This window comes from Colletes gigas, unplaced genomic scaffold (genome assembly GCF_013123115.1).
Source record: "Colletes gigas isolate AHSC1104 unplaced genomic scaffold, ASM1312311v1 Colletes_gigas_Sc00012, whole genome shotgun sequence".
Lineage (NCBI taxonomy): Eukaryota > Metazoa > Arthropoda > Insecta > Hymenoptera > Colletidae > Colletes > Colletes gigas.
Window position 1 is genome coordinate 1,044,626 of NW_025106641.1, and position 13,699 is coordinate 1,058,324.

At 37.6% G+C, this 13,699-nt stretch overlaps 4 protein-coding genes across 10 annotated transcripts in view; 2 read left to right on the top strand and 2 right to left on the bottom strand.

The window, feature by feature from the left end:
- LOC122399049 (N-acetylgalactosaminyltransferase 6) overlaps positions 1-13,699 on the top strand; it is an 18,655-nt gene continuing 4,956 nt past the window's right edge. Inside the window, exons 1-2 of one of the 3 annotated variants that reach the window (XM_043399385.1) lie at positions 1-79; positions 2,516-5,342. In XM_043399385.1, the coding sequence (XP_043255320.1) occupies positions 2,582-4,144 (1,563 nt within the window). In that variant the 5' untranslated portion in view covers positions 1-79; positions 2,516-2,581 and the 3' untranslated portion in view covers positions 4,145-5,342. Of the gene's footprint in view, positions 80-1,558; positions 2,311-2,515; positions 5,343-13,699 lie in introns of those variants that run through there. The other 2 variants (XR_006259242.1, XM_043399384.1) reach the window with 2 other exon arrangements.
- On the bottom strand, positions 130-6,915 carry LOC122399051 (peroxisomal (S)-2-hydroxy-acid oxidase GLO5). Its single transcript, XM_043399392.1, has 8 exons — positions 6,237-6,915; positions 5,515-5,666; positions 1,256-1,511; positions 934-1,062; positions 730-862; positions 537-653; positions 327-438; positions 130-244 (listed from the first exon to the last, which is right to left on the bottom strand). Exons 1-8 carry the CDS (start codon positions 6,368-6,370, stop codon positions 177-179), a joined length of 1,101 nt encoding a protein of 366 aa, XP_043255327.1. The 5' UTR covers positions 6,371-6,915; the 3' UTR covers positions 130-176.
- Positions 7,903-10,614, bottom strand: LOC122399048 (conserved oligomeric Golgi complex subunit 4). The gene is made up of 6 exons (XM_043399383.1): positions 10,436-10,614; positions 10,166-10,363; positions 9,706-10,080; positions 9,424-9,632; positions 9,161-9,356; positions 7,903-9,084 (listed from the first exon to the last, which is right to left on the bottom strand). The coding sequence occupies exons 1-6, from the start codon at positions 10,505-10,507 to the stop codon at positions 7,903-7,905; spliced, it is 2,232 nt and encodes a 743-aa protein (XP_043255318.1). The 5' UTR covers positions 10,508-10,614.
- The window catches only part of LOC122399050 (protein bric-a-brac 2-like), a 21,389-nt gene continuing 18,726 nt past the window's right edge, over positions 11,037-13,699 (top strand). For all 5 annotated transcript variants that reach the window (XM_043399391.1, XM_043399390.1, XM_043399387.1 and 2 more), the window contains exons 1-5: positions 11,037-11,508; positions 11,645-11,839; positions 11,925-12,122; positions 12,201-12,711; positions 12,790-12,849. In XM_043399391.1, coding sequence (XP_043255326.1) covers positions 11,654-11,839; positions 11,925-12,122; positions 12,201-12,711; positions 12,790-12,849 — 955 coding nt within the window. In that variant the 5' untranslated portion in view covers positions 11,037-11,508; positions 11,645-11,653. The remainder of the gene's footprint in view (positions 11,509-11,644; positions 11,840-11,924; positions 12,123-12,200; positions 12,712-12,789; positions 12,850-13,699) is intronic.

Here is a 13,699-nt window from a genome sequence, read left to right on the forward strand (position 1 = left end):
ATTCGGCACGCGAAAGTCCATAATGTATACCTCGTCTGTGCATGCATCTAGCCTAAAAGTCTGATTATAACTATTTCAGGTAGGAAAATATTGCAGTATCTTTATTAAATGATTTTGAAACGAACGTTACTTTGCGAATAATTTTATTACAATTATATTACACTTAGATTAACCTGTTACAAATGACTGTAATAAGATTCATGCTTTACCATATCCCGGTTCACATCTTTTACCAATCTACAGCCTAGAAATTAATCGATCAAGTATTCCAAATTATCTTATCTATAGGTTTGAAATAAACATTGTAGATTAACATATTGACTTACCTGTTAACGCAAACGTCAGATCAATTTCTTTCCTAAAAAGTTCAAGAATATGCTTTGCACCTTCTGTGCCCGAGTAAGCCAAACCCCATAACATAGGTCTACCAACGAATACCTAAAATAATTCAGTTTTCATAAACCGAGGTTAGAAACAAATTTACATATTCAACATTATTAATATTATTACAATTATTGTAGATAAGAGATACTTACCATTTTCGCGCCCAAAGCTAGTGCCTTAAATACATCGATTCCTTGCCTCACACCTCCATCCATATAAACCTCTACTTTATCGTTTACAGCTTTAACTATTTCCGGTAATGCTTCGATCTAGTGTTCGTAAATTGTTTCCGTTATCTTTGTTCGGTATGCATATCGAAAATAATTAGAAAAATTAGTAACAAACCGATGCTGGAATACTATCGACTTGTCGGGCACCGTGATTCGAAACGATGATCGCTTGCACTCCACTTTCGATAGCTAAAAGTGCATCTTCCGGTGTTAGGATCCCTTTCAAAACAATGGGTAACTTTGTATTGCTGCAGAAACCCATAAAATTAACATTCGTCCCGAAGTCTTGCAATTACCGACCATAAAATTTCCTTCTAACCTTTTAACCCATTTGATATCTTCCCACGATAAAGAGGCATCAAACAGAGATGCAACATATTCGTTCAAACCGGAACCAGACTCCGTAGTATTTACTCTGTTCGACATCTCTCCAACGAAATTTCCTAATCTGAAAATATTCATTTTTCTCAACGACCATTGTCAAAGAATTCGGTACTTCGTATTTTATGTAGATGGCGGTAGAGTGTCGTGTTTAGGAGATAAATATTCTAGCACGGTATGTTAATTATATCGAACATTCTCTATGGTGGGTATCATTCGTCTATATCTTCGTTTCAATGTTTTTATTACTGGAAGAGTACCTCAAATGATTTGGTAGTGTAAATTTGTTTCTAACATCGGCCCGTCTATCGCCGAACAGCGGTGCATCAATGGTAACAACGAGTGCTTTGAAACCAGCTCTTTCTGCTCGTTTAATTAAATTTAAGGTAACGTTACGATCTACATATATATAAAGTTGGAACCATTTTATTCCTTTCGGTGCCGCTTCGGCTACTTCTTCGATGCTACTTGTTGATATCGTCGACAGCGTATAGATCGTACCAGCTGCTTCGGCGGCTGAAACGTTAGAAAGTTTGTCGAATGCTATAATTTCCGTTTAAAAAAAGGTTGACAAGAAAGTATCAAACTGCTCGAGTATGTCAGACAGTCCGATTTTTGTTGGACCTGCTCGTTGTCGTAATATCGAGTACCCACACGTCCCTAATGAAAATCTAGCAGAGTGGTTAACACTCGTTCCCAAAAGATAGTGTATTTTCAAATATTGCATCCTCTCCTCTTAACGATAATGTATCTATAATGGTACAAGCAGGTTATTTATATAATATGCGTGAACGTCTAAACCTAATGCAATATTCCATAAACGTTATTAAAGTTTAGGGAAAAGTCTGCTTTTACTGTATCGTATGCGGCCCGTTCGTCGAGAATTGCTTCGATCTTCGGGGGATCGATCCTCAGTCGACGCGTGGCAACCGTGTCTGTCTCATGTATTTTATTGAAACGCTGGCACCGACGATTTCGTATCGCAGATAACAGCTGATAAGCTAAAATTTTTCTACACATGAGGTTAGTTTCGAGTAGATAGTTCCCTAAGCCGGTGGGTAGTGGCGGGTTTATGTAAGTGTCGGTCTCGCGACATGAATCTTTCGCGATGATGAGAAGGAATGTGATAAGCCTGATAAAGTTCTTTATTCTGGCGGCCTTCACTGTCTTTCTGACCGTTGTTGTATTTCGGTACGTACGGACATCACCTAACCATGAAGTCGCAACACCGGTAGCCGCACTTGTAGCCATCGACGTTGACAGTCCGAAAAATCAGATCGATTCGGGGCAAAATTTCAACGACCATCTGTATCAGGTATGGGTTAAAGACCTGTTCTTTATACGCGGTGTTGGTCGATGCAAGTGAAACAGGTTTCGTGATAGCTTAACCTTCTGCATTCCGCCGCGCAGTATCGTACGATTACTTTCGTGCACCTCGATGCAAATAATATTTTATTTACCGTCGTGTACATTGCAATTCTATTGCCGGGGTATAACATTTGGATAAAATTTCTCAACAGGATGAGGAAGACAAAATAGACTGGCACGATTATAAGAGAATAGAAGAAGAAGCAAAAAGAAATGGAATGGGTGAGCATGGTAAGCCTACGTTTCTGTCACCCTCTCTCGACGCATTGAAGGAAAAACTGTATCAGGTAAATGGCTTCAATGGTGCACTTAGCGACGAAATCTCAGTGAATCGTTCTGTACCTGATATTAGACACCCAGATTGTAAGAAAAAGAAATACTTGAGAAATCTTGATTCGGTCTCTGTGATAGTCTCCTTTCACAATGAACACTTTAGCACTTTAATGCGTACTTGTTGGAGCGTTGTTAATCGTTCCCCGGCGTCTCTTTTAAAAGAAATAATATTGGTCGATGATGCCAGCACTAAGGTGGAATTGAAGAAAACACTGGACGATTATGTTGCCGAACAGTTGCCTAAAGTAAAGATTGTGAGATTACCGGAACGTTCTGGATTAATTAAAGGCAGACTGGCTGGGGCTAAGGTTGCAAAAGCGAAAGTGCTTCTATTTTTAGACTCTCATAGCGAGGCAAATGTCAATTGGTTGCCACCTTTGCTAGAACCTATCGCACAAAATTACAAAACTTGCGTGTGTCCTTTTATCGATGTGATAGCTTACGAAACATTCGAGTACAGAGCACAAGACGAAGGAGCAAGAGGAGCTTTCGACTGGGAATTGTACTATAAACGATTACCATTGTTACCCGAGGATCTTAAGAAACCGACAGAACCGTTTAAAAGCCCGGTTATGGCTGGTGGTCTCTTCGCCATCAGTGCTAAATTCTTCTGGGAATTAGGTGGTTATGATCCAGAACTAGACATATGGGGTGGCGAACAGTACGAATTGTCGTTTAAAATTTGGCAATGCGGAGGACAAATGTACGATGCACCTTGCTCGAGAGTGGGCCATATTTATCGGAAATTTCCACCTTTCCCCAACCCGGGCAAAGGGGACTTTTTAGGACGGAATTACAAAAGGGTAGCTGAAGTGTGGATGGACGAATACGCGGAATATATTTACAAAAGACGTCCACACTTGAGATCGTTGAATCCCGGAAACCTGACGGAACAGAGAAACTTGAGACATAAATTGCACTGCAAGCCATTCAAATGGTTTATGGACAATATAGCTTTCGATCTCGTTGATGTATATCCTCCCATCGAACCAGATGATTTTGCATCCGGAGAGATTCGTAACATGGGCGTGCCTGAATTGTGTCTTGATTCGAAGAAACGAAAGAAAGACGGACTCGTGGTAGTCGACGTTTGCATAAAAGACAATCCTAAGATTCAAGGAGAACAAGAATTTCGGCTGACTTGGCACAAAGATATCAGACCAAAGGATCGTACGGAATGTTTAGATGTTTCTAGAGGAGAGGTAAAAGCACCTGTAACATTGTACCCTTGCCACGGGGGGCAGGGAAATCAATTATGGCGTTACAACGTCGAAAAGCAATGGTTAATGCACGGTCACTCGTCGAGGTGCTTGGATACAGATCCAGCGAGTAAAAAAGTCTTTGTAACAAATTGTGATTCAGCGTCTCCAACGCAGAAATGGAGGATCGAGAAAGTAAATATGAAAGCCATCAATAACTGGGATAACGTGGGACCCAAACGTCATTAATTCCTTTGCTTCTTCTATTGCCATTGTTTTCTTAGTCCCTATTTAAGTGTCATTTCCATTCGTGTGTACATACATAAACATATTTCCTTTTCATTCAACTAGTCAATCTAAAATCGCGACTTTTGACTCATTCTCATCGTGGTGTATAGAAACGTATTTTAAAATTGTAAAACTATTTTATAAATCACGACAGAACGTACGTTTCTTAGCCTTTCTTACAGTATCCCCGTCACGAAATCTTTTTAATGCATTTCTACTGATGTAAATATTGTATGTACCCTCTGTTGTGCCTTAAACATATAGCTGCATTTAAAACCACAGCGGGACCTCGACTTACGCGGTTAATTCGCTCTAGAGCTTTCTGCGTAAGTTGAATTGTATATATGTACATGATGTATTGTATAGCGAAAGAAAAATCTCAGTAAAGTTAATGTAGATAATCGAGTAATGTTGTCTCAATGGTAGACCTTTTAAAGACTGATTAAAATGTCTGATCCAGCACGACTGTTTAGCAATTCTTATCAAGACTGATCTTCCTTTCTCCTTACAATACATTTAGTATGCAATCTTTGTTACGAAAGTAAATTGGAGTTAAACAAATCCACGTGTATTCTTGTATGAAAAGATAATAATTACTATTTAATCATAATTGTAAATCGTTAATCAAATTACATTTTGCTCCGCGGCGGATGCATGGAAAATATGTAAAATTACATAATCGTTCGCGTAACTCGAGGACTCACTGTACACATTAATTATAGTAATTACGTTATAAAATAACTTCGCTTTAATGCTCAATTTTTACCTACGACAGGACTGATCGAATCGTAAAATTTCTTTAATGCCAAACTCTGAAATAGCCAACTAAGTTTCCCGACTGACAAACAGGATACTTTTATATTATACAACTGAACGCAAAATTAATCTTTTCTTGTATATTGTTAAGTAATATTATGTACAAGCTGTTCGAAATAAATCACAAGTTCCGTGTACGATCGATATACGATAAAGCAGCAATAATTTTTTAAAATGTATGCGAACATATCAACTCTATTCACGCATTATCAAGCACCGATCACTTGATAACACGTTTATACACTTTATTGAGGTTTGTTACGTACACCTGTATCGACGTAACAAACGAATGACAATTTAGTTACTGTATAGGAAAAAAAATAAAGTGAAAAGAATCTATTTTATAAGAAGAAAAAAGAAAGATAAATGTATCACTTTCTATTGAACTTAACTTTGCTCTGAATATGGGTTAAGTTTAATAGAAACAACCTTTCAACTGTATCCATCCTGGCGAGAGAAACGGATTTCTGCGCAGCGCGTTCGAATTTTACGAAAGGGTTAATATATGAACGTACCTCTCGCGTTCCCGCATTCGCCGTCGGGATGCGCCATGCGCTGCATCGCGGATGGTGCTACTCCTAACGGCATCGATATCTTTTCACCTAAGATCGTGGTACTTAAATCCCTTTTCGAAACATCCCTTAAAAATCTAGGCCGTATCCTGTATCTGCAAAGTGTCACGATGTTTTAAATTGTAATCGTGTTTGTTTGTTACCTTATCATATTTGTGACGTAACAGGTTCACTTTCCATAGTACGTAATTCTATTAAATTCTCTATATGCGCGTAGAATCTAATTGTTATCAGTACGAAACACGCCATTGGATCCTAATGTCACTGACAGCTACTGCATTAAATACGACATGTAGTTTTATCTCTGATATTTGGTTTGGTTACAAACCTGTCACAAACGTGAACATGTAGTTGTCACGATACAGCTTATTTGTGGTATTTTTAATGATAGAAATAAACAAGACACAAGTTCTTTTTTATTTCAGACGGAAGTCCCAGGGACTTAACGAAATTATTTTTTAATTTCTATCTGGAAAATGAGTATCGTTAAGAAAAAAAACATTAACGACCTTGAAATGTCCTTGAGCCTCTCGTCTGGAATGAAAAGAACAGCCAACGCAATGTATACCCCCATAAAACGAAACAACGTCTGCGTCTAAAAATAAACGAGTCGTCCCGACGATCGGGTTTCAGCGTTCTGTCCTCTATTCATTCTCGATACGTACTTTTTAAAAGCTTCCGTGTTCAGTCTCAAACTGTACTCCTCACCAGCCCCGGAATTGTAATAGTCTCTAACGGAGGGCGTTAAATGGTTCAAGGCGTGCTTCTGGTAATCCTCTATGCAAACGAATTGAGCCATATTTTCCAAGATAAATACGCAAACAGCGATCTCGAATTATTTTCAGCTCGTAAAACCTCTTTTAAAACAAATTGTAAATATTTGTTCCTTTCGCAAGCGCACACTTTCCAACGGCGGCGATATCGTATTCGTATCAAGATCTTTGTACACTTTAACACAACACCGATTGTTATTAATATTTTTCACGTTGTATTTACTCGTAAATTCAAAGACTGTCGTCCGTGGCCATATGTTTGGATGAAATTTGTGCTTACACAGATGGTTCTACTATTGGCAACCGACTGCCACTGATGTGGAATAGTGGCGATAACCCGACGGGCGCAATATGTTCATTAACATTGCCGATAGAAGCTCCCGATTACTCTATTTAAGTTGGTATTGACTTCGTTTATCTGTGACGAATTGATGAAAGACGAGCAGTGTCTGTTTCCTTGATTTTCGCGAGATGAATCTCGTTCTTTGTACCGTGAATTCCACGCTATCGCGTGACCGCATGAACGCCGACAACAACATCGTCGTTATCGGTTTTATTGTTCCGCGTAATTCAATGTCAATCATGTAAATGAAGTCGCAGTAGACGTTTCGGAATTCAGTCGTGTATGCAACATGAACCGTGGACGTGTAATGTAAGAAAAGAATCACTGAACCCTTTGTCTTATGGAAACTTTTACTAAACATATAAAATCTTATCAAATAACATCTACACGTTGCTACACGTATAGAAACGATTTCAAGTCAAAAACTAGACCCTTGGTAAGCATCGGATCAAACTCATCGGTTGTATCTTTCTAATGACTTTGTAATAGTGTTGATATTACTATTTAATAAACTCTGTTATTGTTAATACAAGGATATTCGTGAAGTACCATTCCATACAAGCCATTAGGTATCATGTTCTCTCGATACAAAGTTCAAACATTCCGACGGAATCCCGACAATTTTAATTTCTAAAAATCGTATTAATAATGTACATATGAAAATGAAAATTTCTTTTTTTTCAATAACTAAAATATGATCAGGAGGTCTTAAAACGTGTATTTTCGTAAAAAAAATTTCACAAAATTATAAAGTAAAAATGTCTGGGCAGTCGAGAATCTCGACTCGAGATTCGAAATCGTATGCCATTGGCGGGAGGTTGGATTTCAGTTGTTCAAGAGCGAGAAGGCAAATGTGAGCCTTTCTCTCTCGACTCCCACGAAACGGTCCGAATGAGTTCGGGTAGCTTCGGAGAATCGAGAAAGAGAGCATGTGTCAGTTTGCCTTTGTCGACTTTCTGGCATCTCTGGTTCCCTTCTACTTTTAATTCCGCGCAAGCGACGCTTAGTGTGCACTTAACCTAATCTAACCTAACCTAATCCAGTGCTACCAGACGGCAGACCGGTGCTTAGAGGAAACTGCCCCCCACTTACGCATACTAATGGACAGCTGTGCACGTAAATTAGTTATGATTCACCCTTGTAGGAAAAGACAGGTTTAAATGCAATACGAATTTTATAACATTCAATCTTTGTTTATTTTGAGTCAAACAAAAATTACAGCTTTAATCTTTTTATATCTTCTGGACGAAAGTCTATTCTTAGGGAAGCGATACGACGAACTTCCGCAGGTGTTAGTCTCCATGCTATTGCATCTGCACCACAATAGTCGATCAATTCTTCTACTTTTTCTACACTTAAGATAGTAGCTATTTGTGTCAATCGTGCGAACTTATCGCGTATAGACCACGAGGTAGCGGCAGCCAAGTAACTTGCTAATGATCTTACTTCTTTATCGAGTATGAGGCCTCCTGCTCTGTTAAAAGTAGATTTTAATACAACTTTCTCCAAACGAGCCGTTACCTCGGCGGTGAGAAGGCCAATTAAGGCATCGTAATTAGACGTCGTTAAACTGCCTTTAAAGCTTTGGAGTAACCCTTCTAAATTCATAACTAAAGTTTGAACAAAAGGTTCTTCGGTTTCGTATCGTAATAAATCGTCCTCGTTCACGTGATGATCCACCGATAAAAATGCATCGACCCACGGTGTGATTCGCGGTTTAACAGCGCTCACGCGTAGTTGTTCCAAACCGTAATCTGTAACAGCTCGTAAAATTGACATGACGCCTTTTAAACCAGACAAACAGCTATCAATTTTACCCCTGTCTTTATTTTGCATGTTAGGGAATGTTGAATCTATTTCAGCGCCGAGACTTTTACATAGCGTTTCAACGTACTCGATACTAACATCGGTGTTATTTAGGTACGCCAAAAACGTTAGACGCGCGAGTTCTGTGTCGGAAGTTTGTAGACGGCCATGTTGTATACTTGTTTGAAGGGCGCTGTAAGCTTGAGCCAAGTCTAGGTATCCAACTGGATAGCCTTGTCTTAGTCGGTTTCTCAATCTATTTGCAAATTCTCCTTCTAATATACCACAAGCCATATTGACTACCGCGCAGACACCATCGATGCTCCAACTAGACATAGAACGCCTTATGCATTTTTGCACTATAAAGAAAACATCATCGACCATACTAGACGTTTGTTGATCTTGATCTAGAGTATCTATTCCCAATGCTTTATTAACACTTTCTTCGAGGAAGTATCTTTCCAATGCAAGATAAGCGCCTAGCAGTTCTTGCATCCCACGCGCCAAATCGGAATTGTTTACTATGTTTTCAAATTCACTCATTAAATTTTCGTATTGCGTATCATCCGTCGTGCTAATTTCTATATCGTTCTGTAATAAAAATATTATTTATTTAATTTAAATATCATGCAGCCAATCATTGTTATAAAATATGTATTTTAATTACCTTTACTCTTCTTCTTAAGAAGCGAATATATAATTCTGCTCGTGAATGCATTATAGTAATTTCTCCCAGTAATAAATCAAACTCTTTAGGATCTGCTCTTTCAGAACTAGGTTTGCGAAGATAGTCATTTACCATTTGTACTTTTTTAGAGATACATCTGTGCTTCATAAATTCCGTAATAATCTTTTTAACTTGCCTGTTTAGAATAGAAATAGTTATAATATTTTTTTACATAATTTTAAATCTATACACAAACAATTTACCTGTCGCATTCCTTTTGTAAAATAGAAATTGTTACGGATAGTCTTCCAGGACCATAGTATGTTTCAATTATTGGCTGATGTATTTCCACAATACGAGCAATTCCTTCGAACAATAGTGTCATAGTGTCAGCAAAAATAACAGATGCCCTTTTGTCGTTACTTTTCATCTCCAAAGCTGATTTTAAATTTTTTTGCGCTGTTTCATGCAGCTAATATCAGAAATATAGAATTAGATAACATATTTAGCACATAATTGAAAAGATACATTTACCTCGTTATTACCTTTGTGCATAGGTAAGTACAAAACTTTTTTAATCCTTCTGAATGCATTCCTAATAAAGGGAATATTTTGAAAAATCTTTCAACAGATGCAAGATCTTCCGACTTGACCGCTTCATCAAATTTGTGCGTGACAACAGTTCTGAGCTGGAAAGCTGCCTGTTGTAAAGTAAGTAGAGAACTGCTTATATTAGTATGATCCATTGAAATGTCTTCTGCCGTTCGTTCTAACAATTGTTGGTCCATTGACAGGTAACGATGAACGTGTGCAGCTCCTTGTTCAAAGTCTTCGTTACGTAATGCCATTGCTACTCCTTCGCTACACAATTGCAAATCAAGGATATCATTGACCCTTCTTTGACATTCGTATACTCTGCTCTATGAATTAAAATAATAATAATTTCAAGACGGCTAACATGGTACGTGATATGATAATGCAACAACTAATATTTCTTTAACATACCCTTGCTAAATCCAGCTGCCTTACTTTGGCACTTACATTCTCTGCCAAATCGTTAGTACGCGAAATCATATTACAGAACTTTTCACCTCCTTCTCGTATCACAATAACATTAGGTAACACCTTGCTTATATTTTGAAGCTTTGCTTCTACGTGACATTGTCTTGAAAGTATGTTTTCCAAAGTCTTTTCTATTTTACCCTACGATCAAATAGCTATTGTACAAACAATTACGAATCATATTTATATATTGCGTATAAAAAGAAATTGAACCTCATTCTCTGATAGTTTGTCAAGTATATGCGTCAAATTTTGTTGATTTAAAGGTAAATCCACAACGTGCATCGTAAATTTAGGTGTAGGATTTTATTTTAAAAGTTTATTAAATATTTTATTATAGTTTCAACACTACAATAATGTTGCATTCGCGACAATTCGAGTGTCGAGCAACTTTTAACCGTTGTGTATGGTCATCAGTGGTTACGTGTAATAAATAAATAACAATGGAAGGACCGAAGGAAAAAATATTCAATAACATATAGAGACATAGATGTGCATCAATAAGTGCACAGAGAGTGCATCAACGATCTCTGCAGGCAATCGGCTCAATGTTTCAAAATGGCGGATCATTCGAATCTACCTTATTACCCTGCTATTTAATAAGTTTTGCGATCGATTGGATAAATAAATAAAAATTTAACGTATCAAACTCTTGTACGTTAACAATTAAATTGTTCAACTTTTACGTTTATAGCGATCAAATTACTGTAAAAATTTCGATCAGACAGCTTCATAGATATCGGTATATACGAAAATTCACCAATGACAACGCCTCTACAGTGTTCCACACATGTATTGCGACGTCTCACGCATCGCGCGTGGCTTCTATAGGAAGTGGAGTTCTTTTCGCGCATCTTACGCGTTTTCCTCAAGGAAAATGGCTACCAGCTGTCATTTAATCGGGAAGTGTGGGTTCTAAAGTGACACAGGATTTAGTGAAAAGTCGTACGCCGCGTACAAGAACCGTTTGGCGCGATGCAATTACATAACATTGAAATCGTTTGGTAGATCGACGCCACTTTTCATCTACATGCGGAACCCGTGATACCTTCTACAGTGCCATGAAATTCTACTCCGCTTTACTGTTTACAGTTTTTATTTTTTGCGAAACGTATCAGGACTAACGTGTTAACGCCACTTCCACGCTCTTTTAACAATTTAACCACATCGACGATCACATTGTACAACCGTTTGCCGACAATATCAATCGTGCTACGTATCAAGGGCCAGAAATTTTTTGACCTTACTCACGTTATTACTTTGGGAGCGCATTAATTGCAAAGACGGTAAAATATCGTTTAAGAGTATTAGATAGATGAATCGAAGAATACACTATTGCTATCCATTTTTTCTATGTTTTAAATAAACACGGATGCCTGGTGCATTTCTTAAAGTTTAAACAAAAGTTCTGTATTATTTCAGAAAAGCAGTATGGGTTCGAGTCAACAGTTTTCTCTCAGGTGGAATAATTATTTAAAGCATATTACGTGCGCTTTTGACACATTAAGGACGGAAGAAGATCTCGTAGACGTGACTTTAAGTTGCGAGGGAAAGAGAATAAGAGCGCACAAAATGCTCTTATCGGCTTGTAGTACGTACTTCAGGGATTTATTTAAGGTAAATTTAAACGACAGATCGGACGACGCGTCGGCGGTGTTACGTATCGGGAAACAAATTTTTTGTACCATTTATTTCATCGTAGGAAAATCCATGTCAGCATCCTGTCATAATATTTCGTAATGTAAAATTTGATGATTTGGCGGCATTAGTTGATTTTATGTACCAAGGTGAAGTAAATGTTGTTCAGGAACAACTTGCCAGTTTCTTGACAACGGCTGAGCTGTTGGCGGTTCAAGGTCTTACGGATGGTACGGGAAAAGATAATGACAGTTTAGCGGAGGTACGTTTTTTAAGATTGAAACATCGCGTTTCGGTTAAAATGGTGAATAATACAGTTACGTCTTAAATTACGTTTCAGGATGACTTAGAAATTCCTAATGAACCTGAAATTCAACTTCAAAATACTTCTAGTAAAAATACAGATAAGAAGAGAAACAAATCACCTTCTTCGCCGATGCCTTACCATGCCGTTGACTTACAGCCCGACGTTCCACCGAGCAAAAGACGAAAATGTAGAGAAAACGCAAGTACGAACGTAGAGAAGGCTGTAAGTAATGCTTTGTCAGCGAAAGATTCTGAGAACAAAACGTCGGAAAATCAGACAACGACTAGCTCGGACCCTGTTGAAATAATTCCCCTTATGCCGAACTTGAAATTGGAAATGCCTGAATATTTAGTACAAGATGGAAGTAGCTGTAGTTACGAGGAACAAAGTTTAGGGGACAGTTCATTAAATAAAATTGCTATAGAAGATACGTCGTCTAATACTCCCGATCATGACCAGAAGCCTGACATCAGTCAAACATTTTATTCAAGTAGTCAATCTACTTCGGATAATTTGGATGGTAAACATCAATCGGCAGATGTTGGTAAGATCATTGACAATCTATTTGATAAAACTATAAATATATCGGTAGGTATATCGTATATTTTTGTGTTTCGATCAGGACACTTGCTGTCGAAACCTAGTACATCCGGGGAAAGGTTAACGCAAGAAGCAGTGCAGGGTAAGTGATTCTTAATTAGTATTTATCATATGTTTACATAATACAAGACTCGATGCTTTGTCATATCTTTTAAAGTTTACGTCATTGACGAACAAACTAAAGAAATTGCAAAAGGAAATGCTTTTTTGCCATTTACGGTAGAACAAACACTTAACACGTTCGCAGCGTTTACGTATTTCTACGTCACTTTTAAACGCCTAGCTGATTGCCGCTGACCGTAATTTTTCGTCTTTTATACTTGTTGGAAATCAGACGACAATCTCTGATGGACTATCTAACGATAAATCGATTTCAAGTTTATCAAAAGGAGTTAAAATAGTGTCTGAGAACAAAACAAATTTGTTTGCTTTGCATTGCAAATATGATTCGAATATATTTAATAAATTTAACACTTTGTCCAGTTGGATCTATATAATATTATAACGCAATTGTTTTTATTCTCTGTGGTAATCAGCTATATCGACGACTGTGAAAGTGTTAAAGATCCGACACATGTTTTTTTAAAGAAAAGAAATGGCATGGCAGATAGTTTTCAAGTTTTGTACCCACGTATCATGCACGCTAACGTTGTTCGATCATTCGAGAATTACTATACGTGTTACTTTTGTCAAAGTTGAAATTTCTATTTGAAACGTATATCGTAAACGTGGATACAAAACAGTTCTCACTACATATTTTTATATGTAACTTTGATTAACGTCAGATTATTTGTATTGAGGTTTGATGACAAAATTACGCAGAGTAGGAGGGGAATGAATTTCTTTATTTGATTTGAAGATATAATTGCGTGAATTTCTAACAGTACAAATTACATATGTGAATCCAGTAGCGTACCATTCTCGGCTTTTTA

Excerpts from the sequence above, each read along its gene's own strand:
- LOC122399051 (XM_043399392.1), bottom strand. The coding sequence starts at position 6,370 with ATGGCTCAATTCGTTTGCATAGAGGATTACCAGAAGCACGCCTTGAAC. Across the intron at positions 1,512-5,514 it reads CGAATGCGGGAACGCGAGAG|CCGCCGAAGCAGCTGGTACG; the intron begins GTACGTTCATAT and ends CTAACGTTTCAG. Across the intron at positions 654-729 it reads TCGATAGTATTCCAGCATCG|ATCGAAGCATTACCGGAAAT; the intron begins GTTTGTTACTAA and ends TACGAACACTAG.
- LOC122399048 (XM_043399383.1), bottom strand. The coding sequence starts at position 10,507 with ATGCACGTTGTGGATTTACCTTTAAATCAACAAAATTTGACGCATATA. Across the intron at positions 10,364-10,435 it reads ACAAACTATCAGAGAATGAG|GGTAAAATAGAAAAGACTTT; the intron begins GTTCAATTTCTT and ends ATTTGATCGTAG. Across the intron at positions 9,633-9,705 it reads GTACTTACCTATGCACAAAG|CTGCATGAAACAGCGCAAAA; the intron begins GTAATAACGAGG and ends TTCTGATATTAG.